The sequence below is a fragment of the Lepidochelys kempii genome, chromosome 27 (assembly GCF_965140265.1).
Source record: "Lepidochelys kempii isolate rLepKem1 chromosome 27, rLepKem1.hap2, whole genome shotgun sequence".
Taxonomy (NCBI): Eukaryota; Metazoa; Chordata; order Testudines; family Cheloniidae; genus Lepidochelys; species Lepidochelys kempii.
In genome coordinates, this window is record NC_133282.1 from 15523245 (window position 1) to 15544545 (window position 21301).

At 56.0% G+C, this 21301-nt stretch overlaps 1 protein-coding gene and 1 non-coding gene across 2 annotated transcripts in view; both read right to left on the reverse strand.

The window, feature by feature from the left end:
- The window catches only part of FBXO47 (F-box protein 47), an 84574-nt gene extending 71372 nt beyond the window's left edge, over positions 1-13202 (reverse strand). Inside the window, exons 1-2 of the mRNA XM_073325834.1 lie at positions 13106-13202; positions 2834-3003 (exon numbers count right to left, since the gene is read on the reverse strand). Of these exons, the coding sequence (XP_073181935.1) occupies positions 2834-3003; positions 13106-13181 (246 nt within the window). The 5' untranslated portion in view covers positions 13182-13202. The remainder of the gene's footprint in view (positions 1-2833; positions 3004-13105) is intronic.
- A 7723-nt stretch (positions 13203-20925) lies between these two features.
- Positions 20926-20997, reverse strand: TRNAC-GCA (transfer RNA cysteine (anticodon GCA)). Its single transcript has one exon. It is a non-coding gene; the product is annotated as a tRNA-Cys (tRNA).
- Between the last annotated feature and the right edge of the window lie 304 nt (positions 20998-21301).

The following is a 21301-nucleotide window of genomic DNA, read 5'->3' on the forward strand; positions in this document are numbered from 1 at the left end:
GAACCTTGTGGGATTCCTCAGGATGCAACCTGCTGTAGCTACACCCTTCATTATCAGCAGCACTCCCTGCTCCAGAACACTGGCGGGGTGCATCCAGCTGTGAGCTCAGCCTGTGCTACCTTCTCTCTACTCCAGCTGTGCTCCTGCCTCTCTCCCACTTGCTCTGAAACCATCGTTTCCGGATCCAGCCCGCCTGCAAGCTCCCCATCCATCTCCCTCCTCCTGCCAGGGCCTTTTCCAATTTGGCAGCCGCCCGCAGCACTTGTCCAGATTAAGAAAACACTGCCAGCCAGCCGTGAATTTGTTAAATAAAACTGTCAACCAAGGGGCTGCGGCTGCCTCGGGGCAGAACCAGATCAGTCCCACAAATGCGGACACAGGAGCAATTCCTTCCCCATCTGCCCCGGGTCCTCTCCTAAGGGGCAGCACGTCAGCCAGCCCGCCCACCCCGCCCCATCCGCCACTGCCCACCCCAGCCATACATGGGGCAAGTGCTTCAGACCCCAGCTGGGTCTAGGTGCATGGGGATACCTTGTGTAGTCACCCCTCTTGACACCCCACTCCTTTGTCCATTTTCTACTGAGATTGCAAGCTCTTTGGGACAGGGACCTGTCCTCTGACAGAGCCCTGTCACCTCCAGCCCTGAAAAGGTCCTTGCATGGGGGAGCAGGCTTAGAGGGGGAACCAGGGGTGCTGCTACCCTGAGCCCTCCCCAGAAATGCCAGGCCTGGGGAAACCCTTTGGTGCAGGCCCACCTGCAGCACTCACGAAAACAGGGCACGAGCACCTGTGTGCTCAGGGCTGCCCCCTGCTGGCAATGGTGGCTAGTAGGGGGATTCCATCAGCACAGCAGCATCCTTCCTACCCCCAATCCATGCAGGGGAGGTAGATGCTATCTGGGGGGTGCAGGGCAGGGGTGAGAGGAGCTGAGGTTGCAGTGTGCAGGGGCAAGGGAGAAGAACGAGACCCCGATCCTACGATCACTGCCACTCCTCTGGCTGTGATTGTAAAGGGGATGGAGGAAGAGGAGTGGATTGTTCTGAGTGGCAGGGCAGATTGATGTAGAAGCAGCTCAGGGGCACTGAATGAAAAGCTGACTCTCTAATTCCCTCCACCCCTGGCAGCTGCAGAGCTGCATTGTATCCTAATTAGTTTCTTTCTATTAAAGCTGAAACCTCCATGGAAGGGGAGGGGAAGAACGGTCAGAGCAATTGCCAGAGCAGTGAGATGTCCCCTACCCACTCCTCACACTGTGCCCACAGGGGAAAGAGAGTTAACTCTTTTAGACAGGGCTGCTCTGAGCTGGGGGGTGAGGGGTGGACTGGAAAGCAGGGAGGCTGCAGCAGTTCAGGGTGCAGGGCATCGGCAGAGCTGTGTGCGGGGAGCCCGGGGCAGAGCTAGCGAAAGACCTCCCATGTCTTTCAGCCGAACCCCAGGAGGGACATTGCAGAGGAGACACTGATGACCTGGGTAAATCTGGAGGGGCCCCTCTGGGGAGCCCAGCCTTAAAGCTTAACGGAATGAATATTTCAGACTAAAGCACAGTGACCAACCTGCAGCCTGCACAGCTGCTGCCCCCTGGCTACCTTACCTCGAGGTGTAGTTACCCTCTGGGATCTGGCACCACTTGCCTACCAGCTTCCTTCCCAAGACCGAAATAACCTACTGAGGCCAAACCGCAAGGGGAAACCACAGAGTCTTGGCCAGGCTGACGCAGCTGGTCGGGAAAAAGAGCGGGACGGTCACAGAACATGCATGTACCACAGATGTGCCTATCAGCTCAGTGCACAGGCCTGTCTGGGTGTCCCCTCTGACATTTACATGGTTCCCATCAAAGCAGGAACACAGCTGACTCATGGCAGCTAGGCCTCGTTCACCCAAACCTTTGTAGCAGGGCAGCCATTCTTTGAGCACCCCCCTGGCCTTTCTAGACCCACCCCACTCCCACCCCAGCAGGCCCCTTAAGAACTGCACAAACGGTTGGGCTGGTTGAGTCACTAAATCAGTTCTGAACAAGCCCCAGGGGCCCAAAATAAAGTCCATCACCACACAGCAGTGCATACTCAGCTCTGGGGTCTCCTCTCAAAGCCAGAACTCTTCTGTGCCAGTCTGTTCTCACAGCCCCTCAGCCCAGCTCTTCCTACCTGGAGCTTAGCCCTCTGGCACCAGCCTCTAGGCTCCCAAACTTCTAGGCCCCAACTCCATCTGGGTTTCCAAAGAGGAGCCTCCAGGGTCTTTGGGCTCAGGGTCTTCCCTGCAGGAGACCTTCATACACCCCACAGCCTCTCTTCACTTGCCTACACACACTCCTCCCCTACGTTGCAGGCTCCTGCTGCTTGTTATAGGGCAATCACCCCCTCCCCACGTGTGGCTTATTCTGCACTCAACCCTGGCCCTTAAGGGACAAGCGGCCCTGTTATAATCTTCATGGGCTGGATCACACATGTGGGTGTCGCGTGGAAGTTGCATGGCTCTGGTAACCTTTGCAGAGTCCAGTGGCTCTCATGGCAGCCTTTGAGCGACTGGATCACACGCGTGACCTTCGGACAGAGCCACACATGTTGCATGCGGCATTTATGTGGCTCTCAGCATGACCTGCAAACCGACAGGTCGCGTGCGGCTCTCACGGAGATCCCACCATTCTCACTGCCCTCTTCCAACAGATGGCTCACTTCTGCTTCACCTGCCGCTTTTGTGGCATTTCAGAACACACACAAGCTGTGCTCATGTCATACAAACCCACAACCACCCATCTGCCATCAGGGTGAGAGAGCAGCTTAGTGCAGTACAACCCCTGCACAGCACCGGGCAGCAACACCCCATGCCGACTCACCACAATCTGTGTCTCATTGTCCGGCAGGGTGTCAATGGCCAAGCTACCTCCTACTAGGTCCTGGCTGATGCGGGTCTCGTCGGTCTCCAGCAAACTCTCCCGAATCTTCCGCCTCCAGCCCAGCAGCTTTGTCCCTGTTCCCCGCTCCAAGGAGTGGCCGTGGAGGTGTCCTGTGGAGCACACATGGGAAGGGGAATCAGCAGGCCTGTGGCAGAAGGAGCCAGCAAGGTAGAGAGTCTATGTCTGGGATCAAATGCCACGTTTTACTCCAGGGCTGCCAATTCGGATCCACCTTGGTGATGCAAAGGGACTGTCAGGTGCAGGAGAGATGAGTTTGGTGTCTCAGGCCAGACCTTAGGGGACATCACCTAAGAACACCTGGACCTGAGCTAACCCCCAGCAGGGGGGCCAGGGGCTGAATGGGCTGTGGGAGGTAAATTTAAGGGCTCAGACGCCGGTGATGACAGCAGTAGAGATGGGGCCCTGAGAGATGGGGCCCATTCGCAGGGCTTTGGGGAAAGGGGGTGGCAAACTGGGAGGCTTGCTCTGCCCTATGAAGAAAACAGAGTTTCAGCCTCCAAGGCTGTCACGCCAACTCTTTTCACCAGCTACCCTGACTACCCCCCCACCCCAGGACACAGAGTGTAGGAGAACCCCTGGGAATGCTCCAGCCCCTAAGGGGAAGGCACTGGCTATTCAAAGCAGCATTACGCTACAGCCTACAGACCACAGCCAAGATCAGGAGCCCATTATGCCAAGCACTGCCCGTTCACAGAATAAGAGACAGTCCCTGCCCCAAAGAGCTCGCAGCTAAACAGACTACAGCTGAGAAGGGAAACTGAGGCACAAAGCAGGGAAAGGACATGCCCCAGGTAACTGGCAGAGCTGGGAGGAGAACCCAGGAGTCCTGACTCTCATGCCCTAGTCACTGGGCTACAGTGATGTAACCCACAATGGACTAAGAGCTACTTGAAACTCTGCCAGGCACCTGACCTCACCCCAGGGACCTCCCCTCAGCCAGCCCTGCCCTCAAAAGCTTCTGTGCCATCCACTGCAGCCTGGACACCCAGCCTGGCACCTCCTGCCATGCCATCACTCCTGCTGCCAGCTGGCATTCAGTCACGTGGTAGAGAAGGAGGAGACGTGATGGGGTCAGCTGAGGAAGATGAACCCCATTGATCCCAGCATGTGGGGTTCAGACCCCCCCCTTTGAAACCATGACAAGGTTCCAGGTCTGTGAGATTACAGAGGGACAAGGGGTGGTGGCTGGGGGTGGGGAGGGAAGGGGTCCCTAAAGGATTAGTAAACCTGCCTTAGAGTGATAGACTCCAGGAGCTCAATCTGTTCAGTTTAACAAAGAGGTTATGGGGAGAGATCACAGCCTAGAAGTACCTCAGGATGGGGGGGACGACACAAATATTTGACAGGGGGCTCTTCAGTCTAGCAGAGGAAGGTCTAACCCGAGAGGATGGCTGGTAGTTGAAGCTGGAACAAAGGTGCAGCATTTTAACCCTGAGAGTAATTAGCCACTGGAACAACTTGCCAAGGTTTCTCCATCATGGGGAATTTTTAAATCAAGGCTGGATGTTTTTCTAACCGATCTGCTCTGGGAATTATCGGGGGATGTTCTAGGGCCTGTGCTATACAAAAGGTCAAAGGAGATGATCATAAACGTTCCTTTCCGGCCCTGGAATGGCTCTTTATGGATGACAGGGAGCAGCGAAATGCCATGCCCTGGGCCAGCACAGACGGGGAACCCTGGGGGCAGCTGCAGTCAGAGGGGTTATGGAGGAACAGTCTTAATAGCATAGTCCTCTGGTTACCTCTGGCTCCCACAACTCTCCGCTGTCATGATGGAGGCAGGTCAGGTCCAGCCCCACTCCCAGAGCAAGCAAACCCGGGGTCATTGCCAACACCAACGTCAGCTCTACGTGGCCTTTCCAGGGAGCTGCCGATATGCAAATGAGCCAACCGTGTCAGTTGCATAAAACATCCCACATGCAGCGGAACAAAAAGTGTCTCCTTTAATGGGGGTGTGTGGGAGGGGGGCAGCTCTGCCCTGGGAGGGTCTTCTCACCCCTAGCTGCTGATCCAGCTGCAGTTGAAACCAGCTGCATAGGGCATGTGATGGGGATGGCAGCAGAGCCCCTGGCTGAGTCTGGAAAGATGCCAGTTTGGCCACCTCTGCACGGGGTGATCAGGGGGCTCATGGGCCCACAGGCCACGCCCTGGGTCGGCTTGCTGAGCACAGGTGCCTAGGGTTGCCATCAATGTTCCCTCTAATTTTTGACAGGCTGTGTGTGCAAAAGGTTTCTTCTGTGCAAATTTTTGACAGGTGTGTGCGAAAAATTTCTTCTGTGCAAATTTGTGTGTGTGCGGTGTTTTGCCGTGTGCGCAGGGTTTAGGATCTGTGTGCATGTACACACGCACACAGCTTAGAGGGAACAGTGGTTGCCATCTGTACGACACAGGGGACGTTCTGCCCAGAGGTTCTGCCCAGAGGTCCCCTGGAAAGGTGCAGGAAGGAGGGAGCCTCCCCCGCGGTGCGTGGTTCTCTGCACTGCTCCTCCCCACACTGTGCAGTTGTTTATACTGGAAAGGCTGCCTGGGCCTCTGGCTGAGTAAGCCCTTCCCCTGTCAGCCAGGGCGTATGGACAGCGTGTACTGAGCCCTGAGACAGCGTGCCAGCTGGGCTTGGGGGTGGTGCAGGAGTGCAAAAGGCGCTTTGGGACACCGAGTCGCTGCAAAGGGCTCCAGGGGTTAGCACTCAGAGCCGGGGCATGCCGCAGCCAGACCCCCAACCCCTGCACGTTCACACCCGACGTGTGCCACAGTCAGACCCACAACAGCCACCTGCATGCTCATGCACTTCTACACCCCGTGCAGAAACTCACAATCACGTTAATGATACAGCCAACCCAGTCCTTCGGCAAGTCCACTGCCAAAAACAATGCAAAGACAGCTGACATGCACGTGCAAACCTACATGGGACTCTGGTGCACAGGCACACAAAGCACACACAAAGACTGACGCAGGCAAAACAACCCGATACATGTATATCTTTAACTCTGTTAAAAAAAACTGACATGCAAAATACATACACCCAACAGCAACACACAAGACAAGACATACACATGCACACCCCCTACCAAAAGCCCACAAAAACCACCTCCCCAAAACACTGAATTCCACACAAACCACAGACATTCACACCCACTCCTGCCCATGCAGACTTTACAGCACAGTGTATGTCGGCGTGACGTGTCTTGCACAAAAGCACCCGGGGAAGGCTGCGCGAGCAGGGTGTGTTGGCAATTTCCCATTGGTTTCACTGGGCGCAGGGTCCTTCGTGAGTGACACCCTTCTGGATAGTCCATGCCAGCCAGCCATGGTCTCTCTCGGAGCCTCCGGGCCTGGGAAGGCGTTCCAGGCCTAGCAGCCCTGCTCCTGTCCCTCTGCCTCCATGGGGCAGGGATGCTGTAGGGCGGTGAGAGAGTGAGGTCAGCCAGCCAACGGACTCACTAAGAGCTCCCTGAGTCCAGGCCCTGTGGCCAGGCTGGGACACTGCCCTGGCCTTTTGGACAATGGCCCAAGCCGCAGCCTGTTATTCCGGGATGTGCTGCTCCCATGGGCTGGCGCAACCTGGCTTCACTGCAAAGCCTGCACGTAGCCAGCCACGCGGGCTCTGGAGAGAGATGGATTGAGGGCCCGGGAGCCCAGAGCTGGGTCCCATATGCTGGGGGCCCCAAGAAGTCAATAAGGCCCCATGGGGGGCTGTCCCAGTGGTGCACAACACCCCCTTCAGTCTAAGCCATGGTGGGTTGGCTCTGCCCTGCTCCACTGCTAAAAGGGGACCTCCCCCGCCACCCGGCAAACTGGATGGAAGGGCTCACATCACAATCCCAACTCCTCCCTTCCCTCTCCAATGCAGGGAGTTCCTACAGCCACCAGGAGGTGCTCCATCCACAGTCCTAGTGACACGAGACCCCTTCCCCCCTTATCCCCACCTGCCTGGGCAGCTAGCTCTCCTCTTTGTGCTACTGTCCCCACACCCTCTGCTTCTCCAACTCCAGGCCTGTCCTGATGCCACTGGAGAATTTAGGATTCACTCGGACAGGCTCTGTCAGTGCAGACGGCAGCAACTGCTGGACTCCCAAGTTCCTCTTCCCATGCCCCTCGATGGGCTCCCCATGCAACCCGCTCTGTTAGTGCCCCTCACTCCTGACCTGCAGCCCCCCTTCACTATCCCAGCCTGGGCTCTCTTCCCCCCACCCCACTGCTCTGCTGATGCCTCTCAGGGTAATTTGCACCGAAAAGCGGCGGGCGCTGAGGGTTGTGATCAGACACCGCGGGATTAGGACCCGGCTGCGGAAGTGTCTTGCACAAGGGCTTCTACCCCAGCCCTCGCACCCTGGAAGCCTCAAGCCCACACACCGGCCTTGGGTTCTGCAGAGGGTGTCGCTCCAACTCGCAAATAGCTGCAAGCATTTTGTAGCTCCCAGCTGCTCAACTCCCCCTGCACAGGGCTGTTCACAAAAAGCAGCTTCCTCCTCGCACGGGGGCCTTGGCTCCTCAGGTAGCTGGGGGCTACTCCACCCAGCTTACTTGCGAGTGTGTGTGTGGGGAGGGGACCTCAGCAGCGACCCCTGCTGGCGAGGGAGTTTCCCCTCAGGATGAGCCTGAGCAGTGAAATTCAGATCCAGTTGCTGATCTGGACTTCCTCCGACGTGGAGAGAGTTTGGGTCAGTTCTGGCTCAGATCCATGGTATGGAGATGGGCCAGAGCCAGGAAGTTCTGATCCAGATCCAATCTTCACCCAGACATCGAGAGAGACTGGGTCAAGGGGTTTTCGCTCAGATGTGTTGCCCGGAAGTCACACAAATAGTCCATGGCAGAGGCTTTTAATCAACTAGTCTGACCTCTGACGTGACACATGCCAGACAGCCTCACCCTTCTGCACTGAGATTTAATCACAAGCTCATCCTTCTCCTGCTAACAGCCCCAGCCACAGATTCTGACTCTGCCACCAAGCCCCCTACGAGACAGAGCTGACCAGCAGAACTCCTCAAGCCCCCCTTGTCCCTGACCACTGACAGGCCACAGTCTCGTCTGCAAACATATAACAATAATACATAGCTCTTGTGTAGCGCTTTTCAACCACAGGTGTCAAAGCACTGCACATATTACAGATGGGGAAACTGAGTCACAGAGCAGGGACATGACTGGCCTATGGCCACACTGCTGGTGTTATGCTAGAAGCAGCTGTGCTTTCAACTGGCACGTGGAGGGCAGGGCTCAAATCCTTCCCCTGAAGTCGAGGTGGCCTCTATGGAGACCCAGCTTTGAATCCTGCTTCCCCTCTATGGGCTGCCTTCTCAAGCCCAAGGTTCAAATCCCCAACTCCCTTCCCACAGACAGAGGCCCGACATGTTTGCATAAAGCAGAGCCTTCCCCACACTTTGCTTTCAATTAATCAAGGCTTGTTAGAGCTGGTCCTAACCATCACATATGAGCAAGCAGCCCACAGAGGCTCCAATTTCCTCCACAAACCTTTTCCGACTGCGGTAAGCTCTGTTCCTTCCGCGCCTAGATCTGTAAATGTCAGCAGCAGCCTGAGATGCAACTAGTATAATGTGACTCCATATTGAGAGAGACACTCAGCCTCTCCCAGCTCTAGGATGGGTCATAGAGATGGGAGCCAAGAGTAGCCTGAAAATACCCCAGCATCTTATGCAACAGGCCCAAGGTAGCCACCAGAACCCATTGCTCCCAGCTCAGCCAGGGATCTCCCACCCCACGCCCCTTCTTGCAGCCAGGCTATGTGCTGGGAAGTAATTTGCCTCCACACGGCACCTCTTATTCCAAGCCTCAGCTTCACTTGCCACTGAAATGTGGCCAGCTCAGGGGTGGGACGTGCCAGCTGCTAAACAGGGCATGGTGGAAAGTGAAGGGAGGACCCCACCATAGGGGGATGGGAATGTCTAGGCTCACACAATGGGAATCTGGCCAGGATACCAGGCTTTCACTGCTCCCAGGAAATGCCTCTGACCATTGAGCTTCGGCCCCCGAACCCTTAACCAAGATGCTGCACACAATCCCATGCCACGTAGCAGTGGGCACCCCCTGCCTCCATCAGGGCCCCTCTGGGACCTGGCTGTGGTGCACAGTCTGTCCCACATGGCAAAGGGCGGTACCTGACTCCCCCACCAAACCTTCCCCCTGGATCATGCTCCCCACGCTGCACCATGTTTACTCTTCAGCATCCAGCTCTGGATTCCTTCAAACAGCTTCCCCATCCGTCAAACTGACACCTCCACCACAGACCCGCAGGGGCTTGCCCAGCCCCCCCTCCCCCCAGCTCCTGATGCATGGGGAAGCAGGGGGGCCTCAGGATATTAGACTGACAACTGTGTGCGCAGCTCCCCCTCCAGACACAGCCCTGCTGTTGCCCCTTAGCGCTGACCGGCTTCTTCTGCTCTGACCGGAGAACTCTCAGAGCGAGACAAGAGCGTGACCTGGGAGAGTCCCCAGCCTCGGATGTCATCAATCAGCGCTGCTCCATCCACTTCAAATGGGGTGGTGCCTGTTCACACCAGCAGAGGAGCTGGCCCAGCCCCCAGGAGCTGGGGTGGGCCGGGGGCAGTGGTGTCCTGTGACTCTTCCAGTTGGTCAGCAGTGTGGGGGTCTGATCCTCCCCCCACCCCTGTGCGTGTGCAATTCACCTCTGAGCCTGCCGTCTGGAGCCATGCCACCTGCCAGGCTGACACCCCAGTGGGCCGACCCACGGCCGGATTTCCCCCAAATTTACCACTTACATCCAGTGCTTAATTTGTGCTGGGGCTGAGCCCTGGCACCTCACGGCTTGGCAGTTCATAGCCCCGGCACCTCTGGGCTTCCTGCATCAGTTATGAATGTAAAAAAATGGCTTGTGCCCTGGCACCTCTTTCATTACAAATTAAGCATGGCTTACATTTCCTTCATGCCAAGATTCCACCCTGGGAAGGAGTGGGCTCTGTCTGCTTTTGCCAGCTGGAGTGTCTGTGCCCTTCCCCAAGGGAGGTGGTGGGCAAGCAGCAGCCCTTGGGAACACAGATGTGTTTATGGAGGGTCCCTAACTATCAGCCTGTCAGGACATGTCTTATTGACTGTCTCTAACTGGGCTGAAGGTCTGTGGGGATGAGGTAGGTCTATCCACCGCGAGGCTGCCTGAATGCTGGGTCAGGTGTCTACGTCCCAGCCTCCTGGCTGATGCCTGAGAGATGCTGGCAGTTAACCAGGTCCCCCATGCAGCAGGGCCCTGGGTCTTAGCTGCTACCAGTGAGGGAGGAGGAGATGCTCTGGGTTGGATCCCAAGCTTCACTCACACACTGCTGGCTCCCCCAACCCTACGAGCTGGTGATCGACCCCATGTCTCCCTGGGCCGGCCACCCCCACGGAGATAAAGCCAGCCCCTGAGCTGCTGTAAACAGATGCAGCCCTGGTGACTTACATCAGTGAGGACCTGGCCCCTAGACCCTGTCCTGTAGAGAAGTTACACTGAATACATCCAGTGTCTCTGGGCACATTCCTGTATGCCCATCACCGTGGTATTCAGCCACTTTTTCTGTTCCTTCAGTCATGGGTGGGATCTTGTCTGTCCATTCACCCCGCTTCTCCTCTCCGTGTTCCCTCACTTTGACCCACAATTTTGCCCTCTCTGAGTGCAGAGGGCCCTTCCTGCTGCGATCAACCATGATCTCCTTGCTGCCCTCCTTCCAGCACGTTACTCCTTACCTGTGCGCTCTGGAACCCGTGCTCTAGAACCTGCACCATGTCTCACAAGATCCATGCTACACCGTCTGATACCCCACTCCCATTCCCACAATTCCTGTCAGCCCTTGGAGCCTATGAGCCGTTCTCCAGCATGGAGCATGATCTAGAACCCAACAGATCACAGTGTCTGCTCGAGAACCCACGGCCACCTGTTTCCTATGCTTGGACTCAAGCCGAGATCATCTCCCCAGCCCTTTGGTTCTCTCTCACTGTGGAAACACCATGCAAAACCAGGGTGTCTACTGTCCAAGTTGCTGGTCACGCCATCCCCCCCTACATCCCTCCCTCCCCAATTCCAGTTCTCTCCCAGCCTAAGAATGGTCCCTCTGTATAAACAGGAAAAGCCGGCACTGTCGAGACCACAGCACAGATTCTGTCAGTGCTGCCTCTTTCATAACCAGTCTCTGCTAATAACTTCATGCCAGGAAGTGGTGGGAGGCTGGGCCAAGACACAGAGCTGTCTGAGCCAAACATCCAAAGCTGGCTTGATGCAGCGTATTCCTCCATGCTGCCCGGCACTCTGAGACCACACTTAAAGGGCCAGACAAGGATCAGAATTCTCCAACTTCCCTAGGTCACCTGATCCTGTGCTTCACTATCGAGTTAGAAAGTTGTCCTGATATCTAACCTGAATCTCCCTGGTTGCAAACTAAGCAGATTCCTTTCTGTCCTGCCCTTGGTGGCCATGGAGAACAAATGATCACCGTCCTCTTTGTAACAATATTTTACTTACTAGAAGACTTATCAGGTCCCTTCTCAGCCTTCTCTCCTAGACTAAATAAACATCCTATTCCAGGTAACAGCCGGGCAAGCTTCCCGTCAAACCGACCCTGGAGGGACCACCTGCCTTGAAACCTCCCCAATCCCTCCAGGTCTTTTCAGTGAGGGAGCCAACTGTTCTATGGGGACCTGCCTGCTAAGAACTGGCCTGAGACCTGCCAAACTCATCTCCTGCTACCTCCAGCAGGTGCAATTCTTTTAGCTTGTTGGGCTGGCTTCAGACCTGCAGCCTAGAGGGGAAATGTTCTCCCTCTCCATTTGCAACTCCCGCCCCCCCAGCCACCCATCCAGCATCCCCCAAAATGCCCTCAGTCCCTCTAGGGGCAGCCCAAGGAAATCCAAGGCCCAGCCAACAGAGTACCCCTTCCCCCCACCAGGCTTTCTGAGACCCCCTCACTCCACAGCTGGAGGAATGAAAGGAACTGGGAAGAGTTTGGTGTTCGAAACATAAACCCAAGCCAAGGTTGCTGGGCTGAGCTGGCCAGCAGGAAGGGATCCCAAGCGCCCCAGGGGTGGGGGGGAGGAGAAGGCCTGGCCCCAAATTCCAAAGCAGGAGCATTAACAGGTTACACACCTGCTGACAGCTGTTTTGCACCCTTTGGGCTGCTTGGTCCCTTTGAACCCAGCATCCCCCACCCATCCCTCTGTACTAACAATGGCAGAGCTTTATAGACTGCTGCCTTCTAACTCAGGGCACTTGGCACGCCATCAACAGGTTAGACAGACAGGGCCCACGGAAATGCAGCCACCTCTGGGGTGGAATCCAAGCAGTGCACAGCAGAACAGCAGGCAAGCTCTGAGCGAAGCTTGAGACAGCAGGCAGTCTGGTCACTTCACACCTGAGACTGTGCCCACTTAGCCATCCCCTCCAGCCCTAGTACAGCTCAGTGGAGTGCGGGGGGGGGGGGGGTCGTGCCAGCACAGGAATGCAGCTGCTTTCCAGGTCAAGAGGCGGGAGTAGGATCTGCTCAGGGGGAGACTCCAGCCCCCTAGACTTACACATCCCAAGGCAAATTGCAGTCACTCCTGGGTCCCTCTCTGCAACCTTCCATGCACCCTACATCAGACAGCTGGCTTCTCTCTAGTTTACAGCAGGCTGCTCCGGGGGCTGCGTGGGAACCCCCAAGGCAGCCAGCAGCCTCCTCTCTCGCCCTGAGCTGGGGGCCTCTGCGGACGCCCGGAGCTGCAAGCCCTGCCTCAAGTGGCCCAGCAGGGGCGGATGCCCGCCTCCACAGCGGCCAGTGCACTGCAGACCCCCGGCTGGCTCGGGGGAGCGCTGGGGAGCGTGTCCAAAGGGAGCCGTGGAGATGCCACAGGGGGAAATGCACAAACGTGCCCACGATTGTGCATGCACCCTCCCTGCCACGCGCGGGGCACCTGTACCCCCAGCCCCGCCGCCACGCGCGGGGCACCTGTACCCCCGCCATTTGCGCACAGCGACCCTTGTGTGCACACCCCGCCTGCCAAGTCCCACGCGGGCACATTCGCCTCCACCCACGCTCAGGGGCACCCGTGGCGGCGCTCTCCCTTCCCTGCACCCCTCGCCCCCGGGTAGCTCGCGCTCAGCCACACACGCCTTCCCTCGTGTGCCCGCTCACGCGCATTTGCACAGGCACTCACTCGTGCCCTGCCCGTCCACTTCCACGCAGGCCGGGGCACTCTGCCCCTTCCACGCCGTACCTGCCTCCAGCCTGCCGCGAGCTTCCCCCTCGGCCTCGCGCAGCAGGGCGAGCAGCAGGAGGACCCCCCATCGCATCTTGGGGGGCAGGCGCGGGCTCCGGGGCGCCTCTTCCCCCCCAGCCCCAGCCCCAGCCCCGGCTCCTCTCCGGCCGCCCAGGCTCGGCAGCGCTGGGATCGGGCGAGCAGCGACCAGTCCTGCGGCTCAGCAGCGCAGCGCCCCCGCGGACCACCCCAAGGCGGGGAGTGGGGACGGGACGCAGGCTGGGTTCGCCCAGCGTGGGGACACGAGCCGCCCGGCGCTGCAGCTCGTGTGAGAGACACTGAGCCGGGGAGACCGAGCGCTCGTGCCCCCTGCTGGCGTGTGGGTGCCATGGCTGGGGGGGGTAGAGAGCCAGAGATGGGGTCAGACCCCTCCTGCCCCAGCTCCCCCCGCCTCTGCCCCGCATCCCTGTGCAGCCTCTGGCAATTCTCTGCCCCTCCCTTTCCTCAGCAGGGCGCCTGGGTTCTGTTCCCAGGGCTGAACAGGGCAGGGGCTCTAGTGGTTGGGGGACAGGCTGGGAGCCAGGACTCCTGGCTTCTATCCCTGGCTCAAGGAGGGGAGTGGGGTCTAATGGGTGTGGGGTGCTGGGAGTCAGGACTCCAGAGATTTGTCTCCAGCTCTGATCAGGGCATGGGGTCTAGTGGGTTAGAGCGGGAGCTAGGAGCCAGGACTCCTGGGTTCTCTGCTGGCTCTGGCAGGGGAGTAGGATCTATTGGGTTAGAGCAAGGGGGGGCCTGTGAGTCAGGACTATTGGGGTCTAGTCCCAGTACTACCACTAAGTCCCTGCCTCTCCTCTCCCTGCCTCAGCTTCCCCAGTTGTATAACAAGTGATAGGTAACAAGCCAACTTCCCACGGCTGGGGGGGTGGGCTGTCATTGGAAGCAATGGTGTTTGATATTTCCCTCAGCTGGAGAACAAACCAGACACCAGGGTGCTTTTACACTGGCAGGGATGGTGAAAACAAAGCAGTTGCCTGCTCCTTTCCCGCCGGGGAGATTTGGGGAGACAGTCAGACCCTTTGTGGGCAAGTTGGATGCTTCTGATCCAGACAGAGGGTTTCAGAGCAGCACCAGCAGGAACAAAGCACTGGCTGATAATGCGACAGACTGTCGTGCTGCCCCTTGGGAGCCAGGCAGCGGAAAAACCCCCCAACCCCTAGCAAACATCTGTGATCTGTTCCATCAGCTGGACGCTCCTGCACAGAACATGGGAGAACCAGGTTCAGCTACAAACCCTGCCTGGCTCCAAAGGGAAAGGAAAGGTAGTAGGGACACTGCTCCTCCCTGCCCACTCTCGTTCAAGCTGGGCAGGGTCAGAAGGCCTCTGTTAACCTGAATTCAGGCAGAGGTGGGGATCAGCTGTGTCAGACAGACACCCCCTCATTGCGCTAGATGAATCATCTGCTGACCCTGCCCAGCTTGAACGGCTGATCCCCCCTGCCCCCAACCCTGCAGCCCCCATCCCTGAGACCACCTCTCCATTCAGGGCTTGGCACCATGCACAGGCATGTGCAAATGGCTCACTGGGGGGGCCCCCCTGGGTAGGTTAGGATGGGATCTCTCTCCTGGTCCCCAGGGACAGCAACCCCCCCATCACATCTTGGAGCAGAGTCATGGCTGAGATCTCCAGAGCTCTGAGGACAAGCCCCAGTTTGGAATGGTGGGTCACTGCTAATGGGGAGGTCAGTTCCATTCAGCGCAGAGGCTTTTCCTTTCCAAGGGCTGGCACTACTTGCTACCCAGCTCTTATACCCCAGCCCTCTCCTCCTGCAGGGAGCTCTCACTCAGGAAAGCTCCTGGGAATTTCCTCCAGAGCCTGGAATGGAATTTACAAGTGGCAACATGACCCCATGAGTGGCAGGCAGAATATGCCCCTGGGGGATCTGATCTGAAAAAGATCATAGAATCATAGAATATCAGGGTTGGAAGAGACCTCAGGAGGTCATCTAGTCCAACCCCCTGCTCAAAGCAGAACCAATCCCCAACTAAATCATCCCAGCCAGGGCTTTGTCAAGCCTGACCTTAAAAACCTCTAAGGATGGAGATTCCACCACCTCCCTAGGTAACCCATTCCAGTGCTTCACCACATTCCTAGTGAAATAGTTTTTCCTAATATCCAACCTAGATCTCCCACACTGCAACTTGAGACCATTGCTCCTTGTTCTGTCATTTGCCACCACTGAGAACACCCTCGCTCCATCCTCTTTGGAACCCCGCCTTCAGGTAGTTGAAGGCTGCTATCAAATCCCTGCTTACTCTTCTCCTCTGCAGACTAAATAACCTCAGTTCCCTCAGCCTCTCCTCGTAAGTCATGTGCCCCAGCCCCCTAATCATTTTTGTGGTCCTTGTTGAACCTCATCAGATTTCTTTTGGCCCAATCCTCCAATTTGTCCAGGTCACTCTGGACCCTATCCCTATCCTCCAGTGTATCTACCTCTCCCCCCAGTTTAGTGTCGTCCGCAAACTTGCTGAGGGTGCAATCCATCCCATCATCCAGATCATTCATGAAGATGTTGAACAAAACTGGCCCCAGGACAGACCCCTGGGGCACTCTAGCTTGTCCCAGCTAGACATTGAGCCGTTGATCACTACCTGTTGAGCCCAATGATCTAGCCAGCTTTCTATCCACCTTACAGTCCATTCATCCAATCCATACTTTTTTAACTTGCTGGCAGAATACTGACGGAGACCGTATCAAAAGCTTTGCTAAAGTCAAGATATATCATGTCCACCACTTTCCCCATATCCACAGAGCCAGTTATCTCATCATAGAAGGCAAACAGGTTGGTCAGGCATGACTTGCCCTTGGTGAACCATGTTGACTGTTCCTGATCACCTTCCTCTCCTCCAAGTGCTTCAAAATGGATTCCTTAAGGACCTGCTCCATGATTTTTCCAGGGACTGAGGTGAGGCTGACTGGTCAGCACCCCTTGGGGCACCCGAGCAGGGCCCAGCCATCCAGATTCCCCAGAGCACACCACACCCTGAAGATTGAGGCCCAGACTGTGACGCTGAGGCAGCCTGACGCCCCAACCCATAGCGCCAGCTCTGTGGGACAGGCAGCAAACCCAGCAGCGCGAAAGCTTGGGGAGAGAGAGACTCTGACAGGCTAAAGAAAGAAGATGAATGGGTAGAGCCACATGGCAGATGAGCAACCTCAGAACCAGTGCAGCAACTGATGAGGATAATTAATAACCCGGCCCTGTCTCAGGTGGATTGGGCCAAGCCCAAACTCCCAGTGCCTTGATCAAAAGAAGTAATGATCCAGTCCAGCTGACACCCTCCACCCATGCCTGCCCCCTTCCCCCAGGAGAGGATTCCAGCTCTGGAGGGAATTAAGTCTCTTTCAGCCAAGCCAGCAGCAGGGTTGAAGCCCCTGGTTCAGAGGTGGGGTGAATTTATACTCACCTGTGGAACACCAAAGGCTAAGGGAGCTGGGTGGAGTTGGGCAGAGCATGGCCAGAGGCCAGCAAGCTGCCCCCCTCTCCCCAGACACACCTACTGCTTCAGCAGCTCCACCTGCAGTTCCCCCCTATTCCAGCCCTGGGCTCCCTGGCCCTCCACCCCCCTCCTGATGCTCCTCAGTCCCAACCCACAGCCTTTTCTTCTTTCGGCCATGACTGGGGAAACTGAAGCACCAAGGCACAGTGACTTGCTCCAGATCTGGCTGTTTATGGAGTGACCTCAGGCGTTCACTACTCCTGGTTCAATGGGCATGTTCAGACAACCCCCACTGAAAGTGGAATTGGAGCTCCCTGGATCTGGGACATACTGACAGGAAGCAAACCTGGGTATCCACAAGTCTAATGCTCCCATCAGCCCATCCTCCTCCTCCCAGATGACTCCCTAGAGGGTCTGAGAGGCTCCCTACCCATCCCTGGCTGCTCTTCCATGCATGGGGCTCTGATGACAGAGCTGGATTACCTGGAACTAACTCTGACCCAGGCAAGGACTTCCCCAGAAATTGAAACTAGAGGTGGTTCAAATTTACAGAGGGGTTGGAAAATGACTAAAGTAGCAACACTGTGTAACTAACTGACCATGGGGGGGAATTCAGGAGGGTTGTACAGCCCCCCAGGAGAGGTGCAGGGAAATCCCTGACTCAGCCAGCGCGTGCCTGCCATTAGCTCTCCCCTGACCCAGAAACCTGTCTGGTCTGCAGTCAGCAAGAGGGCACATGCAAGCCATTTGCACCATCAGATGCTCCCTTTTAATTTGCTTTGGCCATAAATCAATTCCTTTTTTAAAAGGCAGATGAAGAATACCTTCAATCTGAGCCATTCTGTCATGTCACCGGCAAGGGGGCTTGCTAGTATCCGCAACTGAAAGGGAGGGCAGGCAAGGCTGGACCTGGGTTCAGTTCAGGAGGGCATCGCCAGGGGGTTGAGATCCAGATCTGACCCCTCTCTCCCTAGGCTTCAGAAGCATTTGGAACTGGAGTTCTGGTTCTTCTTGTTAGTTTTGGGGACACAGCGGTGCCAATCCACCCACCAGATGCTCCCTAGAGGCTCTAGGGAAAACTTTTGCCCCCTTGTTTCCCTCTCCCATCGTTGCCATTATTTTAGTTCTTGAGCAGTTAAACTTGTGAGCCCAGGATTTAGCTCCCACCCCAATTGCCTGGCAGCACAGCATCACACCCGCCCCACCTTCCCTGTCTGGACCCTACTTATGGACCCAGGCAACCATTGCACACAATCAGCTTGGCCAGCGGCGTAGCCAGCCCCCTGCTGAATAACTCCATGGGGACACTCCCCCCAACACACACACACACACACACACACTCACACGGCCAAGCCGCTGCCTGCCTCACTGATTCTCCGAGCAGCGTTCTGGCACAGATGCTCAGAGTCTATCAGCCCAGGACCACAGGCTGGGCTGCCCCAGGCCCTGAGCCAGCCCCACTTCCCTGCTTGGTAATGTCAGGCCAAAGAGGCCATCGTCGCTGGGATGTGCCCCACCCCCCCAAGCCTGCCCACGGAGGTGGGGGCGCCAGTGTACTAGGGAAGGAAGAGGAGAGCCCTGCTCCGTCCCAGCCCCACATGAGGGCCCGGAGGGACCCAGATCTTGAAGGGTCACTGACTGTGACACCAGCCCCAGGTCGTCAGCAACAGCGTGGGGGAGAGAATCTGCACAGAATGACACCTGGCTCAGCCTGGGGGGTGGTCAGTTATCCACCCTGCACAGGTGCAGGGGGCAGCAGTTAGGGCTCCGGGAAGAACTGAAGGAAGTGTTTGCTTTGCTCCTCAGGCCTGGCCTGACCCCTTTTCTTGCAATCTCCCTTCTGCTCTTGGAAGCAGCGTCCTGGCCTCATGCTTTACAATTCGCTGACACCCCAGCAAGGCAGAGTCCGCACTCTGCAACCCAGCCTACATGGCTCCTGGCTTCTGGCATTCACATTGTCCTGCTGCCCCCTGGTGGCATGAAGGGAAATAAAGCATCATTCTTCATTTATTTTGGTTGTGTTTCATGCAATATATTCCACACCCCACTTCCCTATTTCCCCCTTCCCCTCTTCCATTCCCATTCCCAAGAAATAGAAACCAAAACCTCCTTCCTTAGCACAGCCTTTTACTGTGAGCTCTTCAGGGCTGTCTCTTACTCTGGAAGCCCTGATTTCAGTTGGCCTCTCGGCGCTACTGTATATTAAACATGAGCGGCAATCATGCCACTGTTCCTTTTTCCAGCAAAAACGTTACCCTGGGGCTGGAAAAGGAGAAGGCAGAAGAGAGCTAAGACCCAGATGCTCATTCGAAAGTGAAGCACCTGAATCCAGATCAACCCACCTGGCCTGATTCTCAGAGAATGCTGCTGTCAGGAGTTGTGGCTTGGCAGCAAAGCAGAGAATCAGCCTGCTTGGCAAGGCCCCATAAGCCCTACCTAGGCACCCAGCAAATCAACAAGCAGAAGAAGGGTGGGACTAGGAATAAGAGGGTGGCATTTAAAAAGGGGACAATTGAGAGTGAATATAAAGGAAAGCTTCTTGGCAGAGATGGGTGGAGCTGGGGTCTTTGCTCCAGGGAAAGGTGGGAACCCCATCCCATAGGGCACTTATGATCAGACCAAGCAAAATGCTGGCAACAGGGGATAACCCAGCACTGTCCAGGCTAGGGACGAGATGTCCTGCTACGTCTTGCCCAGCTTTTGATTCCACACACCCCCATTTGTTATTGTAGGGTTGCCCAGGAGGGCTGGGCTGAGAGACATATTGTGCCAGAACCCTTGTGCCATTCTAAAGCAGATTGCTCTGCTCCACTCAGCCAGCGGGGACAGGGGAACACCCTGTTCCCACTCCTGTCCCCTTGTATTTCATCCCACTGCGACAGGTGGCCGAGAACAGCTCCCCTGTCACGTCAAGCCCCACAAGGCACCGGCCCCGGGTCTCCCAATGCACCTCCGGTCTAGGTGTCTCTCTAGGTCTGACTTCACTGCTCTAGAAGTAAGTAGCAAGACTCCCCTGGACTCCGAGAGAGCAGGCCGAGGCCTGTAGACCATAATGCTTCTTTGGGGACACCCTTCCTGCCACAGCATGGAAGGCCCTGCAGGCATTAATGGCCCTGCAGGCATTCCACCTAGTGCTCCCAATAACAGCCCAGAGTCCTTAGACTAAAGTCCCCCTTCCTGGGGCTCAATATACTAATAACAGGCTTAATCCACAGCAAGGGAGATTTAGGTGAGATATTAAGAAAAACTCTCTCACTCTACGGTTAAGCTCTGGAACAGGCTTCCCAGGGAGGCTGTGGTATCCCCATCACTGGAGGTTTTTAAGAGCAGGTTGGACAAACACCTGCCAGGGATGGTCTCTTGGTATACATGGTCCTGCCTCAGCACAGGGGGCTGGATTTGATGAGGTCACAGAGACCCTTCTAGCCCTACAGTTCCATGATTAAGCCTTTAGGAATTAGTGTACACGGGCACTGTCAAGGCTAAGCCCTTCCATTTTGTGGTTTCCAATATCACACTCAATCCAGAAGTCCAGGCTCCCAGGTCTCCCTCCATTCATCTCTGAACCAGGGAGCTTTCAGTCCCACTGCAGCTCCTGGTGCCCCTAGAGAGTCTTTTCTTCCCAAATCTCATCCTGCCAAGTCTCTGGACTCAACTCCAGCTTCCCTTCGGTTCAGGAATTTCCTTGCCCACCAGTCATTCTCCCTTCAAACTACCTGCCCTGCCCTCGTCAGAGTCACCGGACAGCTGGGGTTTTTATCCTGCTCAGGAGGTAGCCCCCTGTCCCCATCTTGTCTGCAGCTCCCCGAAACACCTGCTCCATGGCATGGAACTGGGTGGGCTGGCTCCGAGTCCCCTTCCTCTCTGTTCCAGGCTGTCTTTATCTCCCATGCCAGATATAGCACCCAGTGCATTGGGGGCACTAAACAGAGAAGAAAAACAGAACTAATTCCTGAGAACCCCTGTGGATCCCAGTGCTGGCAGCTGGACCCTGACTGTACTTACTGCGAAAACTGCAGGCTCACATGAGTCTAACTGAGATATATTTTCTGTAGCAACCCCTGCCTTTCTTGCCATTGGGCTGGAACTGGAGAAAGACAGAAAATGAAACTGATTAAACATTTCCACAGACTCTCTCCCCCTACACCTCCACTTTGGTTTTACAAAATTCTTTAGATGGAGTGAAATGATTCCCTTTAAAAAACCTGTTAAATGGAGATAGGATGGGTAATTTTAAGCCCAGTATTGATGCTGTAGGAACTACAAAAATAATTTCCCATTACAAGATTTGCCCTGTCCAGTGGGGATCCTGTGTAAAAAAATGTTAAGTATTTAAAATGAGGGGGCACCCGGATTTGAACCGGGGACCTCTTGATCTGCAGTCAAATGCTCTACCACTGAGCTATACCCCCTCTGCTGGAGTGAAAGGGAAGAAAGCATTTCCTTATAGAGTGGATTGCACAAGCCCAGCTATTAATTTAACTGAGTATCGGTGATGTGTTACAGCCAGCTCCTAAAACACCCACCCACACAATGGGTGGACGCTGTGCTATGGGGAGTGTTTGCACAGGGAGTGACTCAGACTGCATAGCAAAGCTTTAAGCAGCAACAGCCTGGGGGGGAGACTTTAAACCTTTTCATGAATGCTGGGTTGTTGGATGTTACACATCACCATCACTCTTGATGTGCAGCAGATTTATCCATTTTTGAAGGCCA